The sequence below is a fragment of the Pholcus phalangioides genome, unplaced genomic scaffold (genome assembly GCF_987345545.1).
Source record: "Pholcus phalangioides strain wild (caught in Gottingen) unplaced genomic scaffold, Ppha-v1.0 ptg000017l_1, whole genome shotgun sequence".
In the NCBI taxonomy this organism is placed as follows: Eukaryota; Metazoa; Arthropoda; class Arachnida; order Araneae; family Pholcidae; genus Pholcus; species Pholcus phalangioides.
In genome coordinates, this window is record NW_028301610.1 from 29892154 (window position 1) to 29908565 (window position 16412).

Sequence of the window (16412 nt, forward strand, 5' to 3'; positions counted from 1 at the left end):
TATAAACCAGGCTTTCATTAAAATGGACAACCTTCAGCCACAGCTCTACTGTGCTAGTCAATAGATTGCCATCAGTTGGTGCAGCTCTTTAAGATATTTGTTCTGTGAGTGCTGTGAAAACCATCCAGTTAATATGCATGGACACATGTTGCTTCTTTCTCTCATGTGTAAACATGTTTACATAGTTTCACTTTTGTTATCGAATCACAAAAACTGAGTCTAACCCATACACAATTTTTTTTTTTTTCAAGTTTTCTTGTTTTCATTTTTTTCAAAATGCTTCCTCTTGTTTTCTTCATGTTATCTAACATCCCATTTCTGCAGAGAAAATGATGAGACACATTTTATTGAATGAATAAAACTGTACTATGCTCAAGGATTATTCAAAGCTAAAATTTTTCATAACCATTTTTAAGGTTGGAAAATCTTGGTATATCTATGTACATTTTAAGTATATCCTGTTGCAGAGAAAAATTATTTTTTCAGCTAAAGCATATGGAGAAAAAATTACAAGCTGGTGGGGCATTGACACCAGAAGAAAAAGCTAGGTTTGAGAAGTTTGATTCCAGTTTAAACAAACTGAGTGATCGACTTGCTAAAGGAAACCTTAACACTGGTGTTCGAGGAAACAATAAAGTAGCTGCCATGACACATCATATGTCCACAATATGGCAAAAGAAGATTTGTGGAAGAAAAGTCCCTGTCCTATCTTCTTGTTCTGTAATTGATGATGATGTAAGGCTTGTGTGCACACCTATTGCAAATGACAAATTATTCAATTAACACCAACATTTTCTATGTATATTTTTTTGCATGTTAGATCCCATTGTACTGAGTTTCGACATGGGAAGTCTATTGTGAAATAATGCATGTAAAATGGATATTTGATTTCTTAGCTGAGAAATTTCAACGACCAAGTCTTGATTTGAAGTCTTGCTAATTTTTAATAGGAAGTATTAAAATTTTTAATTATAAATGTTAGGATCCTCATGATAGATATATAATGAGATAAACAGAGCATATGATGTTTTGGAAGTGCCATGGATGTTTCCTATAACTTTTCTTTTAATGCATGAATTTACTAATCAGTCTTATATCATAAATTTTCTTATTTATGCAATAACCAAAATATCAAAATTCTATTTCAAGACAATATTAGGACATTCAATATGAATCACAAATCAAAAACAAAACTGCCTGTTGAAATTCCTGGTAAGAGCTGTATGTACACAAATGCAAAACATGTATCAAAATCTGCATTCCTCACAACATATAATAAAACCATTGAAAACCAAATTGCTTCTCATCATGATGCTGAGTGTTTTTTGTTTGCTTTTTTTTTTTGAGACCACACACTCAAGTTCATTATCTAAAAACCATTTCTGAAACTGAAATATGCAGTTTTTCCAAATAGATTGAGAATTGAGAGAACATTGAGACTACGATTGCATGAAATGAATAAAAGTGATGCTCATGAAATGAAATTGTTTTGAGGCAATAATAACTTATTCAGTTGATATTTTTTTTATGTGCTAATAGCATGTGTTGTTTGTGTGTGTCTGTTTTCTTGATGTTTGTTTTACTATACATGTTATGGTTAAATATTCAACTTTAATTATTTTTAAGTATTGCGTGAACTATGTTATTGTAAAAATTATAGTGATTGTATGTGTGTGTGACCAATCTGATTTTTAGAAAATCAGTATTTTAAATTGAGTCCTCAGTTTTAAATATTAAAATTTAACATGTGTTCGAAATTTTTCCTATCACATGATTTTATAATGAGCTATTTGTATTTTTACAATAAAAATAAACTTAACTAAATCTATTTTATCTGGTTTTGTGCAATTTCCCTTTTACTTCATAAGTTTTCAGAGTCTCTCTCTTTGATTTACTTTCTTTAAATTAATCGGTTGGTGTTATGGACAAATAAAGTACCTGAAGCTACAGGTAATATTATATTGCTGTAATATTTGTAATAAAAGAAAATCAAATTATTCACAAATTGAGAGTACAAAAGAGCCACTAACTACACCTGTGTCTCACCAACTTACTAAAGCTTATCTGAATTTTCAGTGCATAAACCTGTTTTCTAACCAATTTGTAATGCATAATATAAAGCGCTAGGTCAGAGAGACCCTATCAGTAGTAGCTGTTGTGGGTTAAAGACAATTTGTTATTTTTAAAACTATTATGTCTTAGAATAAACCCGTACTGTAGTGCATAATGAGCTCTGTATGCAATTATACTAAACCAAAACTTTTATTAAAAAATAAATAACTTTTGTCTTTGGTTTTGGCTGTATTAAGATTTATTTATTCCTTATAGTTTAATTTTTTTTAATTTTTCTATATTTTTATGTAGGATCTTCATGCAGAGCCAATTTCACAGGCTGGTGGAAGTGAAATTTGTTTTTTTTGTAAGAAAAGAGTATATTTAATGGAGAGGTCTAGTGCAGAAGGTTTGTTCTTCCATCGAACGTGTTTCAAGTGCGAATATTGTGGAACATCTCTTCGCTTGGGGAATTATTCATTTGACAAAGACTTTGCTGGTGGAGGTAGTACATATGATTAAGACTAATTCACAAAGTTGCTTGCAAGAAATGTATTGTAGTAGTATGAGCTATCAAAATCTCTTGTTCAGCCTGTGCATATAAAATTGTATTCTAGTCGGATTGACAGGATTGCGATGCAATGGAATAACACAATGTAAAATTATTGATTTTGCCTAAATTCATACTTGGTCATAATATGTCTTAAATGGTTGTCAGTCTTAATAAATCATGCAGTGTTGAAGGGGGCAAGTATCGGAAATCATTGTAGATCAGGCCCGTCATTTGGGGGGGTCGAGGGCATCCCCGGATTTAGAAAATACACTAGAAATGGTATATATAGACATACATTAAGTAGATGTTCTTTGCCCCCCCCCCCCCGCAAAAAAATTGAAATGATGTGCCCGCTTTAAATTTTTTTTTAATGTCATAAGAGGGGTGTTTTGAAATTAGCCTAAGAACTATGATCATGTAGTTGTGTTTGTGATATAATGTTATTAAAGAAAGACCAATCCCAGGTACCAGGTCATCATGGTTACTAAAAAATCGTAATTGTCACCTAAAATTTCCTGTGTGTGGTTACTAAACTGGAATTTGAAGATGATAAAAAAAATTTGCGATTTATGTCTGTGTGTTCATTAACAGGAAAAAGGGTTACCAAGTCTCAGAAAAATTTAAATATAAATAATCATTTTATATTTAAATTTTGATAACAATGATATTTAATAAAATAATCATCATAATTAAAATTAACTCAGTGGCAAACTTGTACAATCAACAGAAAAGTTTCCAAACAATTGGAAGCTATGGGCAAAGTAAAAAAGGGGGATACCTGTATTCCACATCAAATCAATGAACAGTAGAAGGATACACCACCTGAAAACTGATGGTATGTCTTCACACACGCACATCACATCTAAAAAAGGCTTCTACTCCCTTTTTTTGCAATGGACCTGTACAGTTGATGAACTGCAGTGCTTTAAGACAACGGAAACCAAACAGTACAGAGGATCAAAAATGTATAGATGAATATGGAAAAGTTGCAAAAAAGTCATAAAATGAGGAAAGGTCACAGGTTCCCACAATTTGATTTTGGTTAGCACCAAGTTCCAAAAAAACTGGCCCTCCCGCTTGTAAAAACTATATTAATGTGCGTTCTTGCTACGAAAAGCAATTTTTTTAGCCTCTTTATGACTCTCTGAATATCTAAAGCTTCTCCATCTGTGTTAACTTATGTAAAAATTACAATTTTGTTGAATTTTTCATTGAAAATGTCGCCTCAAGAGTAAGTCTAATAAAAAAAATTTTGTTCAATGTACTCTTGTGCATTACATTAAAGGTTCAAATATCTTGCAGCCTAATGCCAGCCCCTGCCCAATCTCACAGCAGGTTGTATGCAATTGCACGATTATCCTAATTAGGACCACAACTAAGGAAAGGCAGGGGAATTTGATGCATTTATGCTGGACCAGTGTGCTCAGAATTCACTATTTGTTCATTCAAAATTACAGGGAAGGGACGCAAAAATGTATGCTTGTCCTGAGAGACAGAGTATACCTGGTTGTGCAGCCTGGATTGTGAAAGCCGGAGTTCCATCCCTACTATCTCACAGAGGTGGGTGGCCAAGGTTGGTTTTCGGTGACTTCTCAACTTTTAGGTACAAATCATCATCACTATCACGTGTGTCCTTGTGATATTTATCATGACCACATGCTTTGATTTCTTATTCAAACTAATGGTCTGGGATATATCGGTCCCAATTTCTTCTTTCTTTCCACTGAAAGAAGGGCTAAAGTAGGTGCCAAAACAGCTGTTTGTAGTTTTACCCTCCTTTTTCAATTCACATTTAAGCTTTCAAGAGTTGGAGTTTTTCATCTGTAATTTCCTCAAAAGGTATTTGGTATCCATGGGTAAATATTTTGAATTGTTATAATATTTTCCTGCAAAAATGGGAATTTTAACTTTTAAAATATTGTACTCGTTCTGAATTTTTTATTTTATTTATTTTTATTTATTTTTTTTTTTTTCTTTGGCCTAGCGAAGCAGTTAATCCTCAATGATGTTTTTCTAGGTAAATTTTACTGTAGATCTCATTTTCGAATGCAAAAGCCAGATCACAGATGGCAAGAGATGATGAAGCGTAAACAAGCATTTCTTTCTACAGCATATAATGAACAAGAAAAAGAAAAGATCTACACAACATTTTTGGCAAATGCTGAGAAAGCATTATCACCCAACAGACAACAGAAGGAAGAAATCAAGGAAGATATCAGTGTTACAGATGCACCTTCAACCATTCCTACTTTTTCTGAAACACATCATGAAGATGGTATGTCCTCTTCTTTGTTGCAAGAACCAGCAAATATCTTTGGAAGAGATCAAACTCCTGAGAGAGTTGAGTATGAGAACAGTATGCTAGATTATTCTGAAGAAGAACTTCTTACAAGTGAACTTGAAGAAGAAGAATTGACACAAAAAAATCTTGGCCCTTCCCAAGAATTTGCTACTAGTGATGATGAATATTCAAATTTTAGGTATTTATTGTACTTTATTATGAAATTTTTCATGATAGTTCTAATTTGTGTATATACTGGTTCTGATAGAATCAAAATACCCTAGCATTTAAAAGTAGCTCGTCATCTTGTCATTTATAAACCATATATAATACTTGTCTATGTACATTAGGTTGTTTCTGTTAGCAATTCAGTTTTGCATGTCATTCATACAGTGGTGGCTTGTCACGAAAAAAAGGATATGTCATGCCCTGGCTTAATGTTGTTAAAGAATAGCGTTAAATAAAATTGCTGAATGAATAAATGCCAGAACTTTGCCACTGGACTTATCCCATTGGTGAGATCTAGAAGCTGGGATGGAACGCCCAGCTTTGTGGCAGATTCTAGAACACTTACCCCCCCCCCCCTTCCCCATGAAATACTTTCTTTTTCGTGAAGTGGGCTATCTTCTTATTCTCAGCAGGTGCAAAGTCAGGGGAATAGGAAAATGTTTTCCATTCCAATCAGTTTTACAAAATATTTGGGTTTGCCATTTGAAACAAAAGGTTTTTAAGAAAGTAAAATATCTTGTCAATGCCTGTGAGATAGTTAAATATGATCCTAGCATAGAAACATGTTCAGATATTTGTTTTCTATTGTCTTATGTTTCTTCACAATTAGATTAATTGAACTGAAAAAGTTACTGTTCTTATTAGTTTTTTGTACCATATTTAAATTATTTTTTTATTGAAAAATACAAATTCTATATTTTAATGAATGAATAGAGAACTTCATTTTCAGTAATTAAAATGGAGAACATTCTAAATTTAATTATTATTCATCTGAGTTGTTTACGAGTAGTCTCAAATTGCATTTCTCCCTCTGCTTCAAGTTTCAGTATCGGAGTTACTTCATAATTCAATTGAGGGTTGGGGGAAAACATCTTCTCTGACCACTATAAAGAATAATCTGTGCTTCATGTGCTAAAATCCAGCTCAGCTCTTACTAACGCTAGAAAAAAATCCTTTTTCTGAGACACTACCTTTATCTGAGGAAGATAGATGAAACTTTCTGAGGGGACAGACCACTGAAAAGAGATAGTGGGAAAGGGAAGGCCACTGCCTTGCTTTCCATGTACTCAGAGTTCTGTTGGCTTGATTATCACTTGACAAAAGGTTTAGTTAAGCAGAACCCAGAAAAAATCATCTTTTTATGGTATCAATAAATTTCTGAGAATGAATAAAAAATATGACAATGTCAAACAGGATAACTGTGTTTTGTTTTCGGTTAAAACTATGCTGCACTTGTGATGAATATCTTACATTTTATTCAATCAAAAATCAAACCAGTTGGAAGGGTATGAACTTTTTAAAGAGACTTGACATCAACTTCATTCCTGAGCCTGAAAATATTCTAAGAAAATTACTGGAAAAGGATAAATTTCAGGAAAGTTTGGCAGTTTCACTTTTGATAATTACCATATACACTCATGTATAATGCAGGGTTGGCAAGTTTTTGCTGCAGTGGAAAAAACTATGGTAAGAACCGTTCCAGCAAAAATTGTTTTTATCACATTTTTGCCAGTGGCAAAAATTCATGGAATTAAAAAATTAGATTTATCTATTTTCAATTCTTTTTTTATAGTGAATCTGGATGAAGCATATTTTTATGTGGATAAAGCAAATATTTTTGCCACTGGCAGAAATTCATAGAATTAAAAAATTGGAGATTTATCTATTTTCAATTCTATAAATAAATAGTCATGAATTTTTTTATAACAAATCTGGGTGATGCACATTTTATTTGGATAGGTTTTCATATTTTTGGTTGCTGAATATTCATTTTTATACCATGTAATTTCATGTTTCATATGTTTTAAGTTTCTATATTGAAAAGAATATTGTGTAATTAGAAAACCAAGCTTGGTATGTCTTGAGTAAAAAGAATAATTTTTACTAATTTTCGCCTGATTTTTTCCACTTTTTGCTACTGTCCTGTCAAAAATCCATTTTTGCCACATTAGAAATATGTTGGGTTTTTTTTTTCTCTAAATGTGTAAATTGTTTGAGGTTGACTTATATGCTGATTTTTTTTCCCTCAAACTTAATTGCTGTTTTAATGGTCTCCAAGTAAGGTTGGCTTATACATTAGTATACAATATGTCAGGGCCATAGTGTGCCTTCTTGGGCTCCAGAACAAACTTTTTCTTGGGGCCGTCTTGAAAGGGTTGTTATCATGTAAAAATAAGTGCAAATTTTTTGTGGCAGACCTCATTTTTCTTGGGGCCTTGGTTGCCCCAGCCTAGCTTCGAGCCTGCAGTATGTTGTCAATGATAGGAATATTAAAATTTTAAAATGAATGAAGATTTATTTTTAATGTCACAAAATATTTCTGATGATTCTAAAAGAAAAACGTAGAATTCAGGGTGAGGGGAGCAAAGACAATTTGTAATACCAATGATGGCTTGAAAATATGAATGTCTGTGCACTTTTCAGTGGAACCCTGCTTTTAAACGGTGGTGAGAAAATTATAAAGCCAGGTGGAAAATGGCAGCTAAATAAAAGTGATTATCAGAATTTTTCAACTTTCTCACAGATGATGAAGAATAATATCTTAAAAACTTATATAAAAATTCACAATATTTTTCAATAAATATTTTTGTTTTTGATTATCAGTGTTATGTAGTTAGAAAAAATTAACTCCATTTTTCTCACATCATTTACCTTATTTGCATATCCTTTTGCAATCTCCAGACATCATTTCTTAAATAATTTGACATGGTTGTTTTCCGAAAAGCTCAATTCATAGAGATAGGTCAAGGTAAAAGGTTATCTCATATAGAATAAGGCAAGATCCTAGTTTTAAAAAAGTGCAGGTTAATTTCTCAAGAAATTGAATAGAATATTAATGCGTCTAAGACACTGATTAACAATTTCTTGAAGAGCAGCTAATTTTATTCTGAATATAAAGGTACGAATAGGCAGTCTTCTATATCCTACAGAGTGGTGAATTGAGATAGCAATAATTCAAGCAAAAAAATGGAGAAAATTGTGAACGATTTGGAACTCTTGTACCAGTAGAAATGTCTGCAATAGAAGATTAGGAAGTCTGCATATCAGAAATTATAGGCTGCTTCAATCGCCTCTTACAAATGCATAAAAAGTGATGATATTGTAGCTTGATAAAAGTCTCTTAATTTTTGAAGAGAATAAACTGTAAAATGTGGTCTTATTAGAATGTAACTCTTTTAAAGACTCCGGGCATCCATTTGTCCTACTAGTCATACTTATTGGTAAAATGTCCTACTTTTCCCATTTTTTTGTCAAGTCCTGTAAAATAAATTCATGTAACTTTTTGTAAAGGAAAAGGGAATCATCTAAATATTGCTTAATAATACAAATAGATTGCAATTGATTTTGCCAAGACAGCAATTGTATTATTTTTTTAGGTTATATGAGCTATATGTGGGCCATTTCGTTTATTAATTGCTCTTTTGCTCAATTTGAGCATTCAAAAACTTTTTTTTTTTTTTTTTTTTTTTTTTTTTTTTTTGTATCAACGTTTTGAGTCAAGGTCATTCTGTCTGGGTGAAACTAAGGTTCTATGTTTACCACTTTAAGCTTTTTGGCTTTTCAGTGTGTGTAGTGACTAATTCATCAATCAAATTGTGTTGTATATTTTGCATACGTGCCAACTACTACAGAATTTCTACTGTAAAATATCAGTGAATCATGAAAACTATGGAAATTTTTTAGTAACTTCTTTTGTTCAAGAATTTCTTTGAATCCCATTATCCTATCTAGTGCAAAATGATGTCATGCAAAAACTGCATCTCCAAAGAATAAATATCAAATTAATAACAAATCAAACAATTACCAACTGACATGAAAAGGTGCGGTTTGCACTAAGATAACTTATACCATGGCCTAGAGATTTTTTTTATAAATAAAAGAAAGTTCAAATTTCCCTCACAGATGGCATTCTAAAACAAAAAAATCGACATCTAGGTATATAAAATTTGTTGTGTATGTGTGTATGGCCCCCACATCCTAGAGCAGGGCCCCAGGCCAGGATCTTATGCGGGCCCCCGACCAGATTTTCACAGGGTCCCCTTTATGATGTATTTACAGCGTGAAAAAACAAAAAATCTTAAAAATCGTCCCGTGCCCAAGGGCTGGAGCCTTGTCAGCCCAATCCCTTGTGGGGGGCCATGTATGTGTGTTCTTTATACAAATCTATAATTTCATACCAATTTTTGCAAAATTTTGTATGTGTACCAAACAGGCCCCAACTTAATGATGGGCTACTTTAAAAGTTCTTCAGAATGGGTAAATGCACAATAGGGTAATTAAAAAGAGGCTTGGTTCAATGTTGGCATGTAAATGATTTTGTGTTTAGGTGAAACAACAGTTATATGCATAACAAAGCAGTTGGATATTTAGGTACCTATTCTGGGTTTTGTAATTCTGTTATTACCCAATAGCATTCTATTTTCTTCCATATTTTCAGGACATGCAGGAGCCTAAACAATATTTACAAAGTTCTGCAAAGAGCTAGAAATGAAATTGCTTCATTGGTCAAAAACTATCATGCTAGGCAATGAACGTCCGAAATGCTATGAAATCCTCTCAAAAAAGGAGGGACCGCGCAATAAAACCATCTGTTGCTCCTTTGAATTATTCCTGTTGTGCCATCTTGGCCCGAAATTGTTTTTGTTGTCATTTCTGTCCTATCCTCAGTATTTTTCGGCTTTGACTCTATGAGTCAATCTTTGTGATTCTGAAATAGTGGTATACTTAAGTAGTGCTGTGAAGACATCAAAGAAATGTTTGAGATACACAGTTATCAACTAATAATTAAAAAACTATGTATGTATTGAAATTTATATCATTAATTATGATTTTAGAGACTTTTTTTTACTATACTATCAAGCATTGCATGTGGGGTGATTCTGTGTGACTAAATTATCACTTTCACTACTTTTTCAAATCGAATCGATGGGTGCCTTGAAGACTATATACAATAGATGACGTTTATTCCCCTAAAATTAAGCACCTTTTATCTATCTCATGACTTTGTATGTGTTTCTAAGAGGCTGCTTTAATTTCAAATACAATTTATGCAAACTTCATAATCTTCTATATTGTGGCCATTTCTACTCTTATCAGAGTTCCAAATCATTCACAATTTTCTCAAAAGACTTTTTTTTTCTCACATCTCAAACTATTGCTATTCCCTTCAACCAATCTGTTAAAGTAGATGGCCAAGCCATATCTTTATACTCAAATAAAATTTGCTGTTCTTCAAAAACTATTAGTCAGTGTCTCAGATATGTTAATATTTCATAAAATTTTTCGAGAAATTAATTTACACTTTTTCAAAGCAGGGATCTTACCCTGTTCTATATGAGATAGCGTTTTGCCTTGTCCTATTGCTACGACTCAAGATATACAGAAACATACCATGTTTATTTTTTTAAGAAGCTCCTTGAAATTATGTCTGTCCAAAAGAATATGCAAATAAGGCAAATGACGTGAGAAAATGGAAGTGGTCTCATAGTTAGGTCTTTTTCCTACTCCATCACACTGATAGTGGAAGAAAAAAATATTTACGGTATAAAAAAAAGTATTGTGAATTTTCAAATAAGTTTTCAAGATATTATTTCTCATCATATTCATCATCTCTGAGAAAAATTTTTTAAAAATTCTGATGGTTGTTTTTTCTATTGACATTTTTTTTCTACCTAGCCTTATAGTTTTTGTATATTATGATGGATGATTTAAAAGTAAAAACTGTTTGGATATTCAAAAAAAATGATGTACTCACACACGCGCAACCAGTTCTTCATGCATGTAAATTTAATATTTTAACAGCATAGTTTTATTCACATTAGTGCAACAGTGAATAATGGTTAGTGCAGAAATGAATATCTTTGCCAATGAAAAATTTGAAATTCAAGCAAATCAACCCAATCACAAATAAAGATCATAAATACTGTGTTTTTTGTAAATTGAAACTGATTCACAAGACATAAGTTCATGAACTACTTTGGTTGTAAATTCTGTGCATTTGACTACTTGGCATTTGAATGTAAAATTTTCACATGAAATTCTGTTGAACTATAAGGTTTTTTCAAAAAGTATCCAACCATAATTTTTCATGCTTGAACCAATGAAGTGAGGAAGATGTGGTTTGGTGGACATATGTAGGTAAACTTAAACAATGCTACTTCATCAGTCATGATGGAGCTGCCATTTGTGATGCAAAATGTCTTGGTAGTACTCTATGGTGATGGTTGTGCTGCGCAATGACACTGGAGTCAAAGAAGATGGTTTACATGACTTTGACATTGCATCTCTTGAAGACGAAATTGTCAGTCAAAATGGAATGAATACTAATTATCTATGGAATCTAATACTAATTCTTGCTTCATCAGCAAGTTCTCTGATGGAGATCCTGCATCACCAGAGTCCTCACTTGGTCAATAACGATCTCATTTCTGGATGTTAGGGAGGGAGGGATCTACCAGAATGTGCTACACTTTTGATTGATGTGTGGCCATCTTTGAAGCAGTTATACCACTCCTTTATCAGTGTGGTGCCCATTTATTTATTTCCGAAGGTCTGTTGAATCTTGTTGTCTTGGATTGTTTCCACTCGGGAATCACCAAGCTTCACACAAAACTTAATGCAGTAGTATTGCGTGTTCAGTTTTTCCTGGCATTTTGTCAAAAGGAAAATGTGATGGGGCTCACACTTCCTCACTCATCTGCAGTTCACCAGTGACTGGCAGCTTCTGCAGACTGGGAAAAATGCAGGCATGCATGCTAGGATGTCCTATGTAGGTGCACCAAACCATGCATTTCTAGCTGCATTGGCACAAAAAGTTATGGCCCGATACTTTTGAACAAACCTTGTATACAGGGTTCAGTTTTTGACATGACAAGCATCAAAAACCTAAATGAATGCTTTTTGATAATGTTTTGAACACAATAGGTATATATTATGATGAAAAACTTACTTTTTGCATATTACAATGTTTTATTTTTAAACATTTATTTATTACAATAACTAAAACAAAATATTAATTATAATTTGCAATTTCGAATTATTCAACATAAGAGTCTAGATCATATAAAATATAATTTTATGATTTATTTATCTAAGATACTCATTACCTGTGTTCAATTTGATGAGTAGAATAGAGCTGCTTATTCAAAATACACTGCTCAAAAAAATTAGGGGAGCAAGCAAAAAAGTGAAGAAAACCGTGCGAGACAGCCACGTATTGGCATACAATGGATAGTACACGCGTATCAATGCTTAGTACAGAAAAAAGACGTAAAAAAATTTGGAATTAAGCTTTAATTCTTTGAAAATATGGAAAAAACATGAAAAGATGATTTAGGGCAACAATTTGGTTACATGTAAACGATAAAAAAAAGTACTGTTTAGACATGATGCATGAGTTTTAATAGGGCGTGTGGTCTCCTCGAACAGCTAAGACTGTTGCACACCTGTTTGCCATGGATGCGATGAGGTTATCGATCAGACTTTGGGGAATACTGTTCCACTCCTCAAGAAGTGCAATCTGCAAGTCTCGGACAGTAACAGGCGGCCTTGGTCGCACAGCAATGCGTCGTCCAAGCATGTCCCAAACATGCTCGATTGGATTCAGTTCAGGAGAGCATGCTGGCCATTCCATACGCTGTATTGTTTCAGCTTCAAGCATGTTCTCCACCAGACGAGCTCTATGCGGTCGGGCATTATCATCCTGGAAAACAAAGGAATCTCCAATGGCTCCACCGTAAGGGATGACATGAGGTCGCAGTATCTCGTCTGCATACCTTCAGGCCGTCAAAGTGCCATTCCGAATGATATGCAGGTCTGTACGTCCGCCTATGCTGATTCCACCCCATACCATCCAACCAGCTCGTCTGTATTGTGACCTTTCACGAACGAATGCGGGGTTATTTCAAGTGCCCCTGTCCCTCCATACCAGAACACGTCGGGTGTCACACTCCAGACTGAATCGGGACTCGTCTGTAAACAGCACTTGGCTCCAATCATGTTGCTCCCAATCTCGATGTTCAGCAGCCCATCTTCTTCGGGCCGCACGGTGGCGTGGGGTCAACGGAATGCAGACCATTGGCCTACGTGCATAGAGCCCTCCCTCCTGAAGCCGATTACATACTGTTTGGCTGGATACCCTTCGTCCTGTTGCCAAGAGCAACCGTCTTTGCAGCTGCGTAGCATTCTCTGCTCTGTTTCGACGGGCTGTTAACCATACATACCGGTCATCAGTTGCTGTAGTGGCGCGAGGCCGACCTTGCCCTGGTCGACGTCTAACATTTCCTGTTTCTTGGAATCGATTCCACAGCCTTGCAACAACACTTCTGGTGACTCCAGCAGCGTCCGCGACACTACGTTGTGTTTGCCCGGATTCCAGTCTGCCTATAACACGCCATGCCATGGATTCTGGTAAATCACGTTGTTGAGACATCCTCAAGTCACCTTGTCTCAAAGAAAAATACTGCGCAATCAAATTTCACAGTTATGGCAGTAAAACAGACGTTTCTGCAACATCCCGATTTCTGCCCTTATCTCCTTTTTCTGGTTTTTGACGTCATGAACTTTGATTTGCATATGAAGTTTTCTTCTTCCGTTTCCTGCTAGGCTTTAAATTATGGATGATTCATTTTATGTTACTTATCGGTATACATCTTTGCGTAATTTTGTTAAAACCATGTGCTCCCCTAATTGTTTTGAGCAGTGTATGTATGATAGGGCATCAGAGTTAGGTTTTGACTTCAAAAACTAAATCAGTAGATAAACAGTCAAAAACTTACTGTCAATGATGTCAAATAGTTTTTTTAACCTGATAGATATGGTAAATAACAAAACACTTTTTGGAGATTAAAGGATTTTATATTCAGAATTATAATTACTGAGAAAAAATATCTATTTTGATATTTTGAATTTTCTGATGTGCCCAAAATTTTATTCCATATAGAAATTCTCATGCAGCATCTGTTAATCAGGGTTCGTACGGGTCAGGGAAAACCGGGAAAACCTGGAAAAGTCAGGGAAATCAGGGAAAATGGCCCATTTTTGCTTTAAAACCTGGAAATTTCATGCAACGACCTGGAAAATCGTCACGATTGTCGTCTGATCGGGAAAAAAGATTGATCAAAAATAATAATGAGGAAAAAAAATCGATCGGGATGAAAAAGGGAATTCCGATAACATTGTAAATATGGATAATCTGTAAAATATTGCAATATATCGCAAAAAACGTTAGATACTGCCAAGGAGGAACGAGGATTTCGTAAGTCCGCTTGGAAAAGCGTATTGCTACGACCTTTATCATAACTCTTTCTAGTGTTTCCAGAAACATCATAACTACGCATCCTAGAAAGCGATGATTACAAAGCGCAGTTGCGATAATTTCGTAAGTTGACTTCAGTTAGGAACGACAGATGACGCACGGGTATGTTTTGATTTTCCACGTGGGTATTTTAATTTGAAAAACAATACGTTGTAAGAAAACTTGTGTGAGCGGATCGTCAGTAGGCTGATTGGATCGAAGCAGTCAAAAATGACCCGTATAAAGCATGGTGGCAGCTTTGCGGTAAAACTCGCAACATGGGCAGATAAGTTCACGTGAAATTAGAGTTCAGTGAACAACCCCCTATTGCGTAGCTTCTCGGTTCTAGCGCTTACGCGAGTGCAAGCCAACTGTAAAGAATTTTGATGCAGTGAAACCAACTACATCTTTGACTAATTATGTCAAAGGAAACAACTGTAAAGGCTTAAATCTTGTGGGCATTGAAATTGCCGGAAAGGGAAGTCTTTCATTCCTTAATTGTATTCCATTTTTCTTCTCCATCAGGTGTATTTGAAAAGCATAAATGTGTGTAAAAAAAATCTGATTTGGATGTCATTATGATATTGTAATTAAAATTATTAATTTTATAATTAATATAAATGATTTTATAATATAATTAATTTTTTCTAAATTTTTATTAATTTATATCAATTTTTTGATTTTAAAAAAAAAACCTGGAATTTTTTGAAAATTTGACTGGAAAACCTGGAAAAGTCAGGGAAATTTTTTTATGAAAATGAGTATGAACCCTGGTTAATGCACTAATTAAGCTAATTTATTTTCGCCTAAAAATTTCTTAGCTCAGGGTGTATAAATTCACAGCGTTTTAAAGAGTATTTTCAACCAAAGCAGAGCTGACAGGACTTGATACCCAAAGCATTTGTTTTGCACATTTAAATGCAGTTTCAGTTGTAAAACCATTGTATTATAAATGCTAGTAAATATGCCATATCATAATGCAAAAGTCAGAATAACTAAGTTTGACTAAGGATAAGTTACAGCAGTTTCTTAAGCATTATATACAAGCTAGCATTGCTAAATTAAATGGCATTTTAGTTCTACAATTTAGTATTTTGATCGCTATATATATTTCAATGTTTTGCACAATAAGAGTATTGCTTTAAGTATCAGTGGTTATCTATATAATTTAATAATAACAGAAATCACACAGCACATTACATATATGATGTAATAAACTTTTTCAAACACTTATCTGTTGTAAAAAGAGTACAGCAGATGGTTTATATCAATGCACACATATATAAGCAGTTGAAGAAATTTTGGGAGATCAAGAATCATCTTAAATCAGAGAATGTCAAATCATTCCATAGTTTTTCCTTCAGTGTTTGTGTTATGCTTTATTCAAATTGTACATTTTATTGTACATTTCACAGGGGGAAAAATCATATATATTGTTCAAAATAATACACTAGAGAGTAGAAAATTATTTTACAATCATATTAAATATATTTATTGTTTGTATAACAAAAACCTGCCAACCCTGCTTGTATGTATGATTTGCCTTAAAATTAAACTTAGTTTTTCTTTTGTGGCTTTAGTTCAGTTATATTGTCTAAATCTCAACTCTAATAGTTAAAATGCTGATGAATGATGTGACACAGGGCAAAAATATTAAGGCAATTAATACTTGTGGAGAATGAATGCTCTAGTCATATTGGAATAATACTTATATTTTTTAATATAATTCAAGTTTCTCTCTCAAGCTCTGATTCAGAATCAGATGAAGAAGCATATGCAGAAGAGCTTGAGCGCTCTCTGACTGCAGATGAAACAAGAAAACTTGCTGAAAGATGGCAACAAAAGTATTCTATAGAACATTCATTGATGGATAGTGATGGCTCTTCTGCTGAAGGAGATGGGCTTTCTGATACTGAGGTGTGTAGCGAGGATGGTACAAGTGATGATATTGATAGTGATGAAGAATATAATATAGAACGTACTGATGAAGGTTTGTTCTTTTT

The 16412-nt window shown here is 33.8% G+C and overlaps 1 protein-coding gene across 5 annotated transcripts in view; it reads left to right on the forward strand.

The window, feature by feature from the left end:
- The window catches only part of Mical (Molecule interacting with CasL), a 153443-nt gene that overhangs the window by 103162 nt on the left and 33869 nt on the right, over positions 1-16412 (forward strand). For 3 of the 5 annotated variants that reach the window (XM_089246324.1, XM_089246329.1, XM_089246326.1), the window contains 4 exons: positions 487-735; positions 2365-2557; positions 4623-5085; positions 16155-16399. In XM_089246324.1, coding sequence (XP_089102450.1) covers positions 487-735; positions 2365-2557; positions 4623-5085; positions 16155-16399 — 1150 coding nt within the window. The remainder of the gene's footprint in view (positions 1-486; positions 736-2364; positions 2558-4622; positions 5086-16154; positions 16400-16412) is intronic. The other 2 variants (XM_089246327.1, XM_089246328.1) reach the window with 1 other exon arrangement.